The sequence below is a fragment of the Arachis hypogaea genome, chromosome 6, assembly GCF_003086295.3.
Source record: "Arachis hypogaea cultivar Tifrunner chromosome 6, arahy.Tifrunner.gnm2.J5K5, whole genome shotgun sequence".
Lineage (NCBI taxonomy): Eukaryota > Viridiplantae > Streptophyta > Magnoliopsida > Fabales > Fabaceae > Arachis > Arachis hypogaea.
Genome location: NC_092041.1, coordinates 108,655,708 through 108,673,310, shown reverse-complemented (window position 1 = coordinate 108,673,310; position 17,603 = coordinate 108,655,708). Strand labels below are relative to the sequence as shown.

Genomic DNA, 17,603 nt, shown 5'->3' with positions numbered 1-17,603 from the left:
AACTGTGTGTATAATATTAATGTAAATTATCTTAGAAAAATGATGAGCCATGAGAGTATATAATATTTTTCTGGTCTCCTAAATATATGTGACACCGTCATTAATTTAAAGTGTGATTATAATATGATCAAATAATGAATGTGAAAAACTTCTTCAATTTAGTATATATTGCAGTGAAATTTTAAATTAATAAATCATATCACGGATATATATGAATAATTTAAAATAAAATTTTTATATAAATTATTAGGGATAAATTATTAAAACGGTCTTTTATTTTTTAAAATGCTAATAAAAATATTCTTCACTTTTGATAAAGATAAAAATATTTTTAAAATATTATAAAATACGAAAATAATTATTTTTATTACAAGTGACAAATGATTTTTGTATTTGACAAACTGCTTATACATTCAATCTAAAATTTTGTAAAATTATTTAGATAGCTATGATATATATAGAGAGAAAAAATTGATCTCTAAAATTTTTATCACAAATATTAATCACAAAAAATCTACTAAATATAAAATTTTAAAATTTTAAGAATAAAAAAATTCTTTTTCTAATCATATTTGTAAAAAATCGAATCAAAATTTAACTTCTAAAATATTTTTTGAGTATACATTTAACGTTGTGTAGTTTTGTCATATTTTAAAATACTTTGACGATGTTTTATTATTAATAATAGTGAAAAATATTTTTGTGTATATATATATATATATATATATATATATATATGGTAAATTCTAACCTACCCTTCCTATAATAACATATAATTTATCCTCTGTGACATGTCATCTTTTAATTGGTTGCTATGTTAACTATGATTAAATTATTAGTAATTAAATTATAGCCCAAAGTGGGTGATTATGTAATTAAATACCTCCAAATTTAATTTCAATGCCATCCAGAAATCCCATATCATCATCACCATCACTATCATTATCATCATCATCATTATTTTTATCTTCTTTTTCGTCTTCCCCTTCTACACTATCATCATAAAAAGTCATCATAATCGATTTCACGTTCTTAAATTTTAAGATTTTCCGAATTTCGCAAACGTAAACTTAGTCTCACCTGGCCTAGGTTCACAAAACAAAAGCAGTTTTTATAACTAAACACAAAGAACACAAAACACAGAACACGACCTTACTTGAACAGGATCTGTTCTATAGGCTCGTACATCTGTATCCTTGAGTTCTAAGAAGACAGGAACCAAAGTCTGGCGGATGAACTATGACCGTAAGGTCAGAGTGTGATTAATTGTTCCAAAGCGCATGCCATCTGAACGGTGGAGGATTGTTCGCGCTACAACCTTGTGATCGAGATGGTCTCACGGTGTTCTGACAGACTCAACTCTTTTTTTCCTAGCCATTTAATTAGTTATTTTCTCTAAATACTTATTTCCTGGTTTATCAAAATATGGAACACCCAATGAGTTGATTTTTTCTTTCAATTTCAGAGAGAAATGAGACCGGGGTAAATTGAATTTCTACACAATAATAAAAATATAACTTTATTTTTTAATGTTTATAGAAATTATATATTTATCCCTCTTATAAAAATATTTAATTACAAAATTACCCTATTTTAGTTAACATATTAACTCTTATTGAGTTAAATTAACTCAAACTAAAACTAAGCATCCAATTAAAACATGTGACGTTACGAGGGGTAATTTACATGTTGAAATAGAGGGGGGTTGGGTAGAACTCACCTATATATATATATATATATATATATATATATATATATATATATATATATATATATAATGAGCGATGATAGCTGCCAAAAAATATACATAGTTATTGAAAATTGAAAGGTATATTAAAAATTAAAATCGAATAACTTAAGAAATTATGCAGTTGGATTCTCTGCGTAGAAAAGGATCTAGTTTCTACACATATAAAAAATAGGCGACAAGTTAATATAGTGATAAGTGTCCATTTCAGAAAACAAAATATGAGAAGTGATCCGACTGGGTGCACACAGTGATACCACGACTATTCACACATGTGATATAAAAATGTAATGGGATTAAAGATGTTGATTAGTTTGTATTACGGGATTGGTTATCCTAGCTAATAATGAGCTTTTTGGAATGAATTTTTTTTGTTCTAGACTGTTTGTAAGAGCAAGAAAAAAATGGCTTCATATAGCTTCCATGAAAACACAAGAAGGGATGCTTTTAGATAAATAAAAATTTTTATGGGTTAATAGTCAAATTCGTCTCTAAAAAATTATTCATTTTTTAAATTAGTTTTCAATAGATATTTTTAGTCATATTAATCCATAAAAAAATAAAATGTAAGTCAAATTAGTCCAATCCTTCCGTTAATTAGATGATGATGTGTCACGTGGCATAATGACGTAATAGGTTAATGCCACGTGTCACAACATGATTGGTTACCGTGTCAGGTCAATGACATCTAGCATGTCACGTGTCACTTGACGTGTAAAAATGTTATTCATAATCAAAATAGTCTCTGAAAGTCTAGAAGTAAGTCATTTTTATTCCTAAAATTTTAAAAATTAATCAAATTAGTTTTTATATATATTTTTTATTTTTTTTTATAATTTTAAATTTGAAGTATTTTTAATAGTACTAATTTTAATATTATTTTTAGACCTTAATAAATAAATTTTTTTACATAAAATAATAAAAATAATTAAATTATTATAAAGTTATTTTTTTATTTGTATTTTAAATTTTATATTTTCAAATTGTAATTTTTTATAGTGAAATTTTTTATTTAAACGAATTTATTAAATTATTATTTATTATATATTTAAAAATAACTACTATATTTATTTAGTGAGATATAAAAGATTAAAATATTTAAAATAACTACTATATTTATTTATTGAAATTTAAAATATTAAAACTCTAATTTTTTTAATATTTTAAAATAATTACTATATTTATTTAGTGAGATATAAAAGATTAAAATATTTAAAATAACTACTATATTTATTTAGTGAAATCCAAAATATTAAAACTATATTTTAGATTTTATTAAATAAATATAGTAATTATTTTAAATATTTTAATTTTTTATATCTCACTAAATAAATATAGTAGTTATTTTAAAAAATATATTAAAATATTAAAATTCAACAAGTGATCTCACAAATCAGTTTTTTAATTATTGAGTTCTACTATATATATTATATAATAATAAAAATTATAATTTTAAAAAAATTTAAAAGATTAAAATTTTAAAATAAATATTATATTATGTAGTAAGATTTAAAATATTAAATTTTTAAATATATAATCAATAATAATTTGATAAATTCGTTTAAATAAAAAAAATTCACCATAAAAAAATTACAATTTGAAAATATAAAATTTAAAATACAAATGACAAAAAATTTTATAATAATTTTATTATTTTTATTATTTTATGTAAAAAAAATTTTATTTATTAAGGTCTAAAAAATAATATTAAAATTAGTACTATAAAAAATATTTCAAATATAATATTATAAAAAAAATAAAAAATATATATATAAGGACTAATTTAATTAATTTTTAAAATTTTAGAAATAAAAATTACTTATTTCTAGATTTTCAGTGACTATTTTGATTATAAATAATTTTTTTACACGTCAAGTGACACGTAGTATGTTAAGTGTTACTGACCTGACACGTCAACTAATCATGTTGTGACATGTGACATTAACTTACTATGTCATCATGCCACGTAGCACTTTAATGTGACACATCATCATCTAATTCATCTAACTAACAGAATGACTAATTTGACTTACGTTTTATCTTTCAAGGATTAATATGACTAAAAAAATCTTGAGAACTAATTTAAAAAATGGATAATTTTTTAGAGACAAATTTAACTATTAACATATACAAATTTTCATTTATCTAAAAACATCCTTCTTGTATTTTCATGGAAGCTATCTGAATCCATTTTTTTTTCTTGCTCTTACAAACAGTCTAGAACAAAAAAATTCATTTCAGAAAGTCCATTATTAACTACGATAACAAATCCCGTAATACAGGCTAATCAACCTTTTTAATCCCATTACATTTTTATACCACATGTGTGAACAGTGGCAGCATCACTGTCCATCCTGCACCCAACTTGTTCATTTCTCATATTTTGTCTCCTGAAATGGACACTTGCCATTATATTAACTTGCCACCTATTTTTTATATGTGTAGAAGCTAGATCCTTTTCTTCACCAGAAAATCCACCAATTATGCAATATACAATAACGCAAAGGTGAATTTTATAATATAGAAAAAAAAATTTTATGTGTATTTACAGAAATTATTTTTATTATGGTTATATGGGTTTGGCCGGATATTGGCTAAGGAGGAAAATTTCTGGAAGGTGGAGGTCACCCTCAACACGCCGGGGGCGTGGTGACTTAGCTGGAGAGCGACGTGGCGTGCGCCCATTCAACACGTCAGGAACGTGGTGAGTCACCACCGGAGGGGAGAGGGGAGGGGCGAGGTGCCTGGAAGCCCGTAAACACCGCAGAGTTCCAATGCTGCTGACTCAGCACATGGGAGGCGTGGTGCAGGCCTGCCTGCATGCAGGGGACAACCCTCTCCTTCAGGAATCAGTACAAGTGTCCTCCTCTATGCATATATATTCACTCTTCTTCTCCCATGGCTCACACAGAAAACAGAATATAAGAGAAAAGGTAAGAAAGAAGTGTATCCATATAGGAGAGTGTGAGTGATAGTGATCAGTATTGAGGAGTAGTAGTGAGTATTAGTGAGCTAAGTTTATACGGTGAAAAGAAAAAAATTTTAGTTTAAGAATTTAAAAAAATGGTACATAATTTTTTAGCGCCTGAAAAGCATATTATCAACTATTTTTTTTTTGGTGACTCATATTATCAACTATTTAGATCATCTCATTTATGTAAGTTGGTAGATTTTAATTTTTTTTCTGTGTTTAAAGTTTATTTATTTTTTATGTATTTCTATTTTTTAATGTATATATATTTTGTAATGAGAATATTATTATTGTGTGTATTTTATAAATATTTTATAAATATTTAATAACATTATAATAATTTTTATGAAATAAACCTTAATACTACTCCTCCTTCCTTCGTAATATTTTATAAATATTTAATAATATTATAATAATTTTTATAATATGTAATTTTTTAATAATTTTTTTTAATTTTTGTTGTTATGAATATTAAATAAATACGTATATTAATAAATAAATATTATAATAAATAAGGAATTTAAATTTTTAATAAATAAATAAATAAATAGATAAACTAAGTTGAATATTTTAATAAATAAGATATTAAAATAAATATGTGAATGTTTATTAATATATTTATAAGGATTATTATTTAATTAATGTAACAGATATCTTTATTGATGCAGCCTAACAGGAATTTGTTGGTGCGTAAACTGGATCCACCACAGACGTAGAATCCGATGGTGGAGAACTACTTACGCGCCATGGGATTCTACCACATCTCTAAAATTGGAGTCATAAGAGGATTTCACCCCATGTTAGCTGCTCTGGTTGAAAGGTGGAGGCCTAAGACCCACACCTTTGTATTGCCGATCGGTGAGGTTACAGTGACATTAGAGGATGTCGCTAATATATTCGGCCTACCCATTGATGGAGAGCCTGTCAGTGGATGGACAGATAGTAGTAATGACTTTGTTCAAAATCAGGGCATAGCGATATTCGGTCGTGTGCCATCAGTCAGTCAGAATGCGAAGTCCTATATAAAGCTGGGTTGGGTTCGACGTATTAGAGACGCAGAGCTGTTGGACACTGAGGAGTCCATCAGGCGATACGTCAGATGTCAGATCTTCTGTTTCTTAGGATCGACTTTATTCACGGACAAGTTGACCGCATATGCCCATGCGAAATATCTACCATTGCTTCTCGATTTCGAGCGGATCCGTACTTATAGTTGGAGGTCAGCATGTCTGACACATCTTTACAGAGCACTATGCCGTGCATTACGATATGATACGAAGGAGATGGATGGCCCTCTGAATCTGTTGTTTGTTTGGGCATGGGAGCGAATGCCGTGTCTTGCTCCCGTACCGAGACAAACGCTTCCACCGGCCGAGATACCAGTTGCCAGGAGGTAATAAGTCTTATTTTAGTTATGTGTTATATTCATGATGGATGTTTGACATATGATGAGTTATTTAAATTTTTTCAATTAACAATGTTGCAGATGGAGTCATTCAGAACGGACCACAGCGTGGTCATCGAAGACCGTAGAGACATTCAAGCATGATATAGATTACATGCAGAAGGTAAATAGTTATGTTTCTTCTGATTCGTTTCTTCAACCATTATTGTTAGGGTTTTAATATACCAATAATACTGTGGCAGTTTGAGTGGCGGCTGTATGACGGGTTGATCGTCCCCGACAACTTGCATCCCCATCTTGAGGTGTGTGACATCGTTGCTCCGTTGTTGTCGTTCGAGTGTGTCGAGTGGCACCCTGCGGATCGAGTGATGCGTCAGTTTGGATATGTACAACCTCTTCCAGGGGTACCAAGGGATATTCCAATTGACCAGCATTGCATCGTTCTACGCGGAGTGCAGCTTCATGACTGGACAGTTTTGCATGGGCCATGGATAGTGGAGTGGGCCAACAGGCGACACAGCCGACTGCGAGACCTGCACCCCCTTCCGACCTGAGATTTTTTACCGACGGCTGAGTACCGGGATTGGTACATGCGCTCCTACGGACATCTGTTGAGAATGACGGGGTACGTTCCTCATCATCCACAGCCACCTGCCCCACAGCCACCTCCCCCTCAGCCACCTCAGCATGCAGTGTTTGAGCCGTTTCCTTATTATATACCACAGCCACCTCCCCTTCAGCCACCTCAGCATGCAATGTTTGAGCCGTTTCCTTATTATATACCACAGCCACCGGCCTACAGTCATGGTAGCCATCACACTTAGGGCAGCCACCACTCTAAGCAGTCTCAGTACAGCCACCACTCTCAGCAGTCCCAGCATAGCCACCACTCTCAGCATCATGATCCCATACTTACCATTCCTTCCAGTCATGATTGGTTTGACTTCTCCAGCGACGGACCCAGAGATCAGCAACTACAGTATTGGACTGACGCTGGTTTGGGTGGCTGGTCAGATTTTAGTGGTATCACTTCACCGTCAGTGCCGGCTGATTCACGTAGGGCATCAGTAGATATGGGACATGGTTTGCAGGGTCGTACTTCCGACCACACGTCAGAGAGTGCGTCATGTGATAGTGATTTTATCCAGCGTCAGCGGGCATACGCAGTTGTTGACACGTTCAACCCCGGTCCATCCGCTCCAGTTGAGGCAGGCGGGTCGGCCGCTCCGACAGATGCAGGTGGGTCAGCCGCTCCTACAGAGGCAGGCGGTTCGGGAGCTTCGGGGGTGGATGACTCAGTTCGAGGTCACCCATATGACCTACGGACAGAGCAAAATCCACCTGATAGGTATACTCCATCGCGGTTAGAGACGGGCATTATGCGTAAGGGACTGCACTGGTTTGTTGGAAAGAAGTGAGCTTCGGTTGTTAACTTAATGTAAATCGTGTTTAATGTTTGGTTTGTTAACTTATGTAAATCGTGTTTAATGTTTGTTTTATTAACTTATGTAATCAGTTAATGTTTGTTTTGTTAACATATTTATATCGTGTTTAATGTTTGTTTTATTAACATATTTAAATCGTGTTTAATGTTTATTTTGTTAACTTATGTAATTAGTTAATGACAATGTTAAGCGACCATTTTAATATCAATGGATAGACTTCAATTGAAAAATACAAACACATCTAATTTCAAAAGCATCTACTAACAAAATACAAATTAAAAAATACAAACATGACAATATTAAACTACGAACCAGCACCATTCGGTCCAGCACGCTGAGGACACCTACTTTGACTATGACCCTAAGCACCACATAGACGGCATATTCGAGGACCACGCATGTCGCGTGAGTCCATTTCATTCAAGTATCGGGTCAGTTTGGGCCTGCCTTTAGACGTTCGCCTCTGTGCGGGATTAGCGACCAATGTGGGTCTCTCATAAGCAGGCCATGTATCGGGATCACCTAATGGTGTGAACTCAAACCTATATACTTTACGAACCTCTGTCATCTTGTACACATCATGCACATACAACTGCCAATCGAGACGCTGGTTAGCACAGCAAGCAATAACATGGCGACATGGTATTCGTTCAACCTGAAAGTGCCCACAGTCACACGTCTGTCGCGCAAGATCAACAACTAGCACCTTTCCAGTAGTCATTTTGCGTACCTCAAACACCTCATTTCATCTATCAAAGCGGTGCACAACTATATTCCCAGCCTGTTGCATTCTTGCTTCTATCCGCTGTTGCGCAAATGCGGAGTACGTATATCTAGCACGCTGCGTTCATGAGTCTCGGCACTCTTCCACGTAAAAAGTTCATTTAACCTATAATATGTTGCTCGGACCAGCGCCAACACAGATAGATTACGGGCACCCTTCAACACTGAGTTAATGCACTCGACAAGGTTCGTTGTCATATGGCCCCATCGATGTCCCTCGTCGAATGCCAATACCCAATGTCTGAGTCCAATGGCATCGCACCACCTGGCATATGTCTCGCCTCGCTCTTCCAACCTCTTATAGTTGATATTGTACTCCTCTACCGTTCTTGAATACCCTATGTTGACAACGAGCTTTTGCAAGTGAAGGACTTTGAATGCCCTTAAGAAGTTACTGCCGATGTGTCTTATACAAAACATCCACCATGCTCTTGGAGGTTGCCAGTCACCACCGGAACGATTTACTGCTGCCCGTATTGACTCATGTCGGTCTGAGATCATACCTACGCCATCTTTTCTAACAACATACATTCGTAGATTCCTGAGAAAGAAGTGCCACGCATCAGTTGTCTCCCCTTCCACCAAGGCAAAGGCGATAGGCACAATGTTCTGGTTCACATCTTGTGCAACAACAACTAAAAGTGTACCTTTGTATTTTCCGTATAGGTGTGTGCCGTCAACCTGAACCAAGGGCTTGCAATGCCTGAATGCCCTAATGCATGGATTGAAACTCCAAAATACACGATGAAGTATTTTTACACCTTGCGCCTCCTCATTCCCGTTGTACAGTGGTCGTGTTTCTATTTGGACAACTGAACCAGGCATCTTCTGCACCATGACCGAGAGCTACCATGGCAAGGCTTGGTAAGAATCCTCCCAACCACCGAAAATGTTGGCTATGGACTTCTGCTTTGCCAACCAAGCCTTTCGGTAACTAATGGTATAGTTGAACCATGACTGGACTTCCGCAATTATAGATTTCACCTTGATGGACGGGTCCGTCTCGACCAATTGCCTTATAGCATCAGCAACTGTATCTGAGTCCAACTTGGAATGATCTTGTGAAATCGTTCCGATCGTGCACGTGTGCCTACCGTTGTATCTTCGTATCTCCCAACAACCTTTTTTCAGTATCAAGCTAGCTCGGATAAGCCAGTCACATCCACGTCCGTACATCTTGCATTTTGCATAGAACGTCTGTGGCTCAGACTCATACACCTCATAGTCAACTCCTTTAGCAATAGTGAAGCTTCTAATTGCTGCGACGACTGACTTTCTAGAACTATATTCCATTCCAATCCGAACTCCCCGTCCTCAGTATTGGCAACGCCTATGTCAACAAAATTAAAAAATAGTAAAAAAATTTAAAGTTAAAATTTAAAATACATATCTTTACTAACATTTTAAGAATATTCAACTATTTTAATTTTTAGCAGTTCGGTTAGACCGGTTTACCGAGTTTGATCGGTTTTTATTGGTTCATTTCCGGTTTTACCGATTCATACTGGTTCGTTTTCTTATTCGGTTTAATTAACGGACCGAACCGCTTTAATATTTGGTTCACCAGTTTTTTGGTCGAACTGGCTGGTCCGGTCCAGTCCGGTTAAGACAACACTACCTATTACTCAATCGAACGTATAAACTAACAAAAAATTATTATTTAGTCATCACGTACCTATGTTTGTATATTCCAGAAACTCGGGGGCATGCATGGTCTCAAGATCCAACTCACGCATAAAAGGTGGAACGTCCATCGGTTGACTGCTCGACGGACCCACCACTACATTCTCTGCTGCTGCGTCAACTCCCACATTACCATCCTCATCTTCGTCGCCGGCCTCATAAGTGGCTTCGAGTCATCTTCGCTGTCACTATTCATTCCTTGGTACACTACAGCTCTATCATCATGTATATCTATATCATTCTGAACCGCCACTGCCTCTACAGTTTCAAAATCAACATACACCTCAATCTGTGGGTGTCGCATCTGAGTCTGCCGGTGAATTTGAAACATCTTCTGCATACTCGCTTCATCAGTGATCGACATGACATTAAACTGTATTAGACCACCAAAAATCACAACCGGATTTCGGTATAGAATTCTGCTCACTCTCATTAATGTATCATTCTTCATGCTTTGACAGAGGCCGTTCTACAGCTCCATTAACGTCATCGTGCATGGAACCACAAACGAAAACGGATTCTGGGACACAAACATCACTCTCTCATGAGTATTACGTATTATCTCACCGTTGCGATACACCACCAAATTTACGGTGCCCTCCATTACACCAACAATAGCCTCAGAGAATCCTCACAACACACTCAAATCTCACTCAATATGGAAAATACTCTCGAGCTCTACCTTATATAGAGCAGTGCACTTAACACACCCCCCACGTGCTGGCTGCTTCAACCAATCACGCTTTGACACGTGTCAGAACACCCCTGCGTGCTAAGTCATCACGCCCCCCACGTGTTGCATACTTGGACCAATCACTCCTCGCCACGTCAGCACGCCCCCCACGTGCTGACTCATCACGCCCCCACGTGCTGCACCTCCTGGCCAACCAAATTCTGCCACGTCAGCACGCCCCCTGCGTGCTGCTAAGGTGGCTCAACCACAGCATGCCACCTAGCCTCCACGCCCCCCACGTGTTGATGGCACCACGCCCCCTGCGTGTTACCCCTTCATCTGACACGTCCATCTATTTGTAATACACACAGTTACTCTATTTTCACACAATACACCAAAATATTTTCCATATTTAAATTAATGAGCCGTATATTTGTGTTGTCAAAAGGGTAGTGTGACAAATATTTAAAAAAAGAGTAATTGAAGAAACAAGATTTAACATGTTATAGGTGAAATATAATGCATTTTGTCTTATGTAACATGTAAATGATATATTGATTAAATAGGCTAATTATATTTATGTTAATTAATTATTAAAAATAATATTGGGTCTTGTATAATTTTTTTATTTTTGAAATTTTTGAATGTACACTCTTTCTTTCTCCAAAAATATTAACTTTACACACAAAAATTTATTAATATTTATTTATTTTAATATATACCTTTTTTTTTCTTTTTTGATGACTTAGATATATTCAGTTTCACAAATATAAAAATGTATCTGCATATTTTAACCAACAAAAAATATATAACTTTACGTATTTACATACATTTAAATTACGATAATATTTATATATATTTAATTTAAATATTATATCAATATATCTGTCAATATTATTCTGGATACATAAAGATATTTATAAAAAAAATATTATTCAAACACCACGTATTCTTGACATCTTATAAAAATAGTTTGTTATTAATTATTTATATATTTAAATTATTTTTTAATTAATAAAACAAAAAAAATATATTTAATTGTTTAAAAAATATTATTGATGCCAAACAACATTTGTAATACTGCCATTTTTATGGTGTAGAAAGAGAGAATATATGTTTTGGGAAAGTTGATTTTTTTTTAAGAATGAAAATTGTAACAAGAGACTTTACTTTTTGTTATAAAGGAAAATTAAAAATAAATTTAATTTTAATGCAGTGTTAGTATAAAATAATTTTATATTTACATCTAATGACGTAACACTACATTAACAAAAATAATTACTTTTTATATTAATGGTGTGAATTGTCATCCAAAATACCAAATATTAGGGGTGCACAGACCCGGCCCGGCCCGGTCCCGAACACTTTAGGAACTAATTTGGAGTGATTTCATCGGGTTTAGGGTCGGGTACGGGTCTCAAAAATAGACCCGGTCATTATTTCGGGTTGGGTCCGGGCCATAGCTCGGCCCGAAGTCGGCCCGGTGGCTCGGTCATCATACACAATTAATATTTTGTGTTATTAGTGATGGATCATGACTATTCTTACGTGGAATTTAAGTATTGTAAACCTTAATATTTTGTGTTATTAGTCATTATAAGACTATAAGTTAATGTTTATGTTTAGAATGCATAAGATTTTAGACTAATACATAAGATTGTGTTATTTGTATTGATTTAAATATTTGGTATTATTAGACAATATTAGTATTGATTGTGGTTATGCTTTAATATTGATTGTGGTTATGCTTTAATTTTGAAGAATGGTTGGTTCTTGTTATATTTTTCTAAGTGAATTTTACCATGTTAACTATTGGTTGGAGCCTTGGAAATTTGGATATTTTTACATGCTAGTTTACAAGAAGGTATCAACGTAATGTAATGTTAACGGCCCGGTTTTCACCCGGTATAATTGTGGCCCGAAAGTGTATTGGTTTCATCGGGTCTAGGGCCGGGTTCGGGTCTAATAAATAGACCCGGTGTATATTTCGGGCCGGGTCTGGGTCACATCAAACCCGGCTTCACCCGACCCATGTGCACCCCTACCAAATATAATTACACGACTGTGTAAAACACCGTCAATACATCAAAATTAAACTCACTAAAAATATGTGCACCAAAATTTGTATAATATCAGGCATATAGGAAAACATGGTAGACACCAAGAAAAATATTATAAAACATGATCATTTTTTCGGTATTATGTAGACACTATCTTATTATTTTGTTTGCATTAAAATATCTATTTACAGTTGTTTAAAAAAAATAATTAAAAGAAAATTTCAAATACTAAAAAAAGAAAAAAAATTTAATAATTGATATTCCAAAAAAAAATTTGTCCAAAAAAAAGTTAAATACTTCAAGTTATTATTGAGCATTTTAGATGCAACCTATTATTTATAATTAAATTATTAATTTTTTACAATGAATATACTATATTATTGAGTGGATATTTAATATTTGTTATTTTATTAAACGAAAAAAGTATGTCTAAACAGATTTAACAAAATTATATAATTAGTTTTTTTTTTGAGACGATAGAAGTGTGTTGAAGAATGATGAAATTTTTTTAATATATATTATCCATTCATTAATTTAATTTAAAATAAATATTAATAAGTTTTTTGTGTGTAAAAATTAAATTTTTAGACAATATTTATTATGTAAAAAAATAATTAATTAAATTTTCTTTTCCAAGTAATATACGTTGGAAGAACAATTATTAACTTAGATTTCTTTTTATATTAACTTTAATTTAGATTTATTGGTTCAAAAATTTTTTTTCAGTTGTTACTGTGATATGGGAAGAGAGAATGTACATTCAAAAAGTTCAAAAACAAAAAAATCATACCAAATTTAACATTATCTTTAATAACTAATTAATATAAATATAATTAGTCTATTTAACAAGGTTGCGAGAACCGGACCGGTCAATGAACCGGTAAGGTTACTGGTTCAATGGTTCAATGGTTCGACCGAGATTCAACCGGAGTTCAACCGATTTAATTAAATATTAAATAAAATTATTAAAAAACCTAAAAATAATTTTAAATATATTAATTTAATAAAAAACCGTTAAAAAACCGTTAAAAAACCGGCCGGTTTGATCGGTTTACCGGTTAATTGGCCAGTTCGACCGGTTTTTACCGGTTTTTTGCTAGCCGATTTTTGAGCTTACTCGGACCGGTTAACTAACCGGTTCCCGGTTTTTCCGGTTGAACCGGCCGGTCCGGTCCGGTTTTCAAAACCATACTATTTAATCAATACATTATTCACATATTATATAAAATAAAATACACTACATTTCACATACAATATATTAAATCTTGTCTCTTTAACTACTCCTTTTTTAAATACTTATCATACTACCCTTTTGACAACATAAACATACACACATAAAAAAAATTTTCTTTCTACCGTCATAGAAATTAGAATTCACCTAAGACAAATTAAAAAGTTAATGATATCCACTCAAAAGATAAACAAGGCACTAGACATGAGAATGACCGCCACAGAAAATAAAAAGAAACATTGCATGAAGAGATTTACTAATAATAGCATGACATTGACATTATATAGTCAAAGGCTCAACCACTATATATTAGGGGGCTTCAAATCTAAATCTATCTAAATTAAACCACTCATTCAATTTAATTTAAACTGAAATTGATTAAAATCGTACTAATTCGAATTTAGATTCTATTTTTTGTAAATTATTGAATCAGATCGAATTTCGAATCTATTTTTCATAACCGATCCAATTCAATCCAAACTACACAATGTACTATAATATTATTATTTTATTATTATATTTACAATTATGCTTATAATATGTTCAATTTGTTATACATTTTTATATTATTCATGTATTATTATTATTTAATAAATATTTTATATTCAAAATATTATTTATTTGTTTATTTTAATTAATCTAAAATTTTATTTTTATTGTTATGTTATCGTTGACTTTTTAAAATATTATTAAGACTTATTACGTTATTGTTAATTATTTAAAATTTGATGTTGAGACTTGTTATATGTATTAATTTTTTTAATTTACAAAACCGCAAATTCAATCCAATCCAAACCGTTTAAAATTGGATCGGATCGGATTGAATTTTTTTTAAACATTATCCAATCCAAACCGCACCGCAAGTAAATTAGTGTTCGAATCGGATGAGTTTTTGACTCAAAACCAATCCAAACCGTATCGCAAACATCCCTACTATATGTGGTCCATTAAACCCACACCTAAGCCGCACGGGGACAGGCCTGGCACTCCATAACACAGCTGCTGCTTGGAGAGAGCCGCTTAGCCGCAGTCGTGATGTGTGTCGTATGCTCTAAGGGCATGCGTGCTCCCAGAATTTCCAAGCTTCATTTTTCGGTTAAGGGGACAACTTGTGATCTCCTCACTATGTTCTTCAGTCTGCACATTCACATCATCACCTCAAAATTACTCTACAATATCTGAGCCTTTAACATATTTTATTCAATATTTGAATTGTTCAAAATCAAAGAATACTAGTATACCAATCAAGTACACTGGTATATGTGAAGCTTTCCTCTACTATAAAACATGAAGACTTACAATGATATTTCAATTGGTTGGACTCTATGACCTTATTCGACACCTCTTTAAATATTATCATTTTTCAATCCTATACGCATGATTTCTCTATTCCTAAACTTATGCTTCAAATGAAACTTGAAATCTTCATCTGTGCTGTAATAATTTGAGAGACCATTGAAAGAATTGGGATGAGTCATAAAAGTTGGTTCTTGTAGAAATAATTAAGGTATCAGACACGAACTCAGACTCATCGTATCTATTGTTTGGTGCATCAGTCTAAACTACGCACTCATTGTCTATGTGATTGATTAGAGTAAGGTATTGGAGGGGAGGTGGTTCTGACGGTGCTGAACCTCTTATCATTGTTTTCAAATGGAACTTGCTTACTAGAGTTATAAGGCCTAATACACCTCTTAATATCTCCATCATTTGTTGGATCAGATTTTTTTTTGACAGTCAAGCACCATCCAAACATACTCATGGTTTTCAACTTCAAGCCAAAAAATCTGATATCAAAATCATTGATTTTTGAAGGAACCTGTACCCAGCATTTCTAATTTCTTTCAAATAAATAACAATAACAAATTAATTGAAAACTAACAAAATCTTTACACATTCTCAATATCACTCTCTATTAGGGGTACACATGGATCGGGTGAAGCCGGATTTGATGGACCCAGACTCGACCCGAAATATACACCGGGTCTATTTATTAGACCCGAACCCGACCCTAGACCCGATGAAACCAATACACTTTCGGGTCATAATTATACCGGGTGAAAACCGGGTGAAAACCGAGCCGTTAACATTACATTACGTTGATACCTTCTTGTAAGCTAGCATGTAAAAATATCTAAATTTTCAAGACTCCAACCATTATTTAACATGATAAAATTCACTTAGAAAAATATAACAAGAACCAACCATTCTTTAAAATTAAAGCATAACCACAATCAATACTAAAGCAAAACCACAATCAATACTAATATTGTCTAATAATACCAAATATTTAAATCAATACAAATAACATAATATTATGCATTAGTCTAAAATCTTATGCATTCTAAACATAAAACATTAACTTATAGTCTTATAATGACTAATAACACAAAATATTAAGGTTTACAATACTTAAATTCCACATAAGAATAGTCATGATCCATCACTAATAACACAAAATATTAATTGTGTATGATGACCGAGCCACCAGGCCGACTTCGGGTGACCTGAGCTATGGCCCGGACCCGACCCGAAATAATGACCGGATCTATTTTTGAGATCCTTATCCGACCCTAAATCCAATGAAATCACACCAAACTAGCCCCTAAAGTGTTCGGGACCGGGCCGGATCTGTGCACCCCTACTCTCTACCAAAAAAAAAACTAAAGATCTCCATAAAAACAACAATAAATTAATTATTTTAAAGTTAATTTAAAAGATGATTTTTTTTAAATGATAATTTGATTATTTATATTAAAAAATACTAAAATTCTTTATTTTAATTTAATTATTAAAAATATTAAATCACTTAACATTCAGAAAATGTTATTTTAAAATTATTTTTATTTATAAAATTATTTTTTTTTCTCATATATCTGACAATTTTTAAAAAATATATTTTAATATATATGTCATTATACAATTTTATGTTAAAATTTTTTATTGACCCATAAAAATTCTCTTCAAGCTCTACGCTGACATCAATGTAAGATAAACACATTCAAATGAGACTCCGTCACCAATTCACCATCCCTCATGTTTGCATTTGAATATACATTTACAAATATATTCTTCATCAACCATTTATAAAAAATAGAGAAAAATGAGAGAAATTAATGTGTAGTTTTAGATGAAGTAATCTATTTATAATTTAAACATCAAAATTTTGTTTATTATAATATTATTTTTAAATAAATAATCTAAATCTCATTTTATTATTTTTATAAGAGAAATATGTATATAATTATCTTGCATTTAGTATAAATAAAATAAGTAACAGGGTGAAAAAATATAAATAACACAAAATGTAGATATATGTATAAATGGGTAAAAATTTAAATGTAGTCAACTTTACTCGTTGCGTTTGTTTCTAAGAATAGGACAGGATAAAATACTGATGGATAGAGATACAAAATTGTGTTATTATATTTTATTTGGTGATAAATTAGAACAAATTATAAAAATTCAATTTATTCTTATTTTTTTCATTCAAAAAATTTGAGATAAAAAATATAACAATAAAAAATATAATTATGAAAAATTAACAAGAATAATAAAAAAACAAAAATAAGTTGTGTCTCTTGTTAGTGTCTCTGTGTCCTTCC

The 17,603-nt window shown here is 32.5% G+C and overlaps 3 protein-coding genes and 1 pseudogene across 3 annotated transcripts; 2 read left to right on the top strand and 2 right to left on the bottom strand.

Annotated features, from left to right (window-relative positions):
- Window positions 1-1,146: 1,146 nt before the first annotated feature.
- On the top strand, window positions 1,147-1,356 carry LOC112762082 (small nucleolar RNA U3; annotated as a pseudogene).
- Window positions 1,357-5,440: 4,084 nt separating this feature from the next.
- Window positions 5,441-6,677, top strand: LOC140173756 (serine/threonine-protein phosphatase 7 long form homolog). Its single transcript, XM_072198329.1, has 3 exons — window positions 5,441-6,111; window positions 6,205-6,286; window positions 6,366-6,677. Exons 1-3 carry the CDS (start codon window positions 5,441-5,443, stop codon window positions 6,675-6,677), a joined length of 1,065 nt encoding a protein of 354 aa, XP_072054430.1.
- A 1,252-nt stretch (window positions 6,678-7,929) lies between these two features.
- Window positions 7,930-8,289, bottom strand: LOC114925525 (uncharacterized). The gene has a single exon (XM_029293897.1). The coding sequence runs from the start codon at window positions 8,287-8,289 to the stop codon at window positions 7,930-7,932; it is 360 nt and encodes a 119-aa protein (XP_029149730.1).
- A 77-nt stretch (window positions 8,290-8,366) lies between these two features.
- Window positions 8,367-9,188, bottom strand: LOC112757761 (uncharacterized). The gene has a single exon (XM_025806318.1). It carries the CDS (start codon window positions 9,186-9,188, stop codon window positions 8,367-8,369), a length of 822 nt encoding a protein of 273 aa, XP_025662103.1.
- Between the last annotated feature and the right edge of the window lie 8,415 nt (window positions 9,189-17,603).

Excerpts from the sequence above, each read along its gene's own strand:
- LOC140173756 (XM_072198329.1), top strand. The coding sequence starts at position 5,441 with ATGGTGGAGAACTACTTACGCGCCATGGGATTCTACCACATCTCTAAA. Across the intron at positions 6,112-6,204 it reads GAGATACCAGTTGCCAGGAG|ATGGAGTCATTCAGAACGGA; the intron begins GTAATAAGTCTT and ends ACAATGTTGCAG. Across the intron at positions 6,287-6,365 it reads ATATAGATTACATGCAGAAG|TTTGAGTGGCGGCTGTATGA; the intron begins GTAAATAGTTAT and ends ATACTGTGGCAG.
- LOC114925525 (XM_029293897.1), bottom strand. The coding sequence starts at position 8,289 with ATGACTACTGGAAAGGTGCTAGTTGTTGATCTTGCGCGACAGACGTGT.
- LOC112757761 (XM_025806318.1), bottom strand. The coding sequence starts at position 9,188 with ATGGTGCAGAAGATGCCTGGTTCAGTTGTCCAAATAGAAACACGACCA.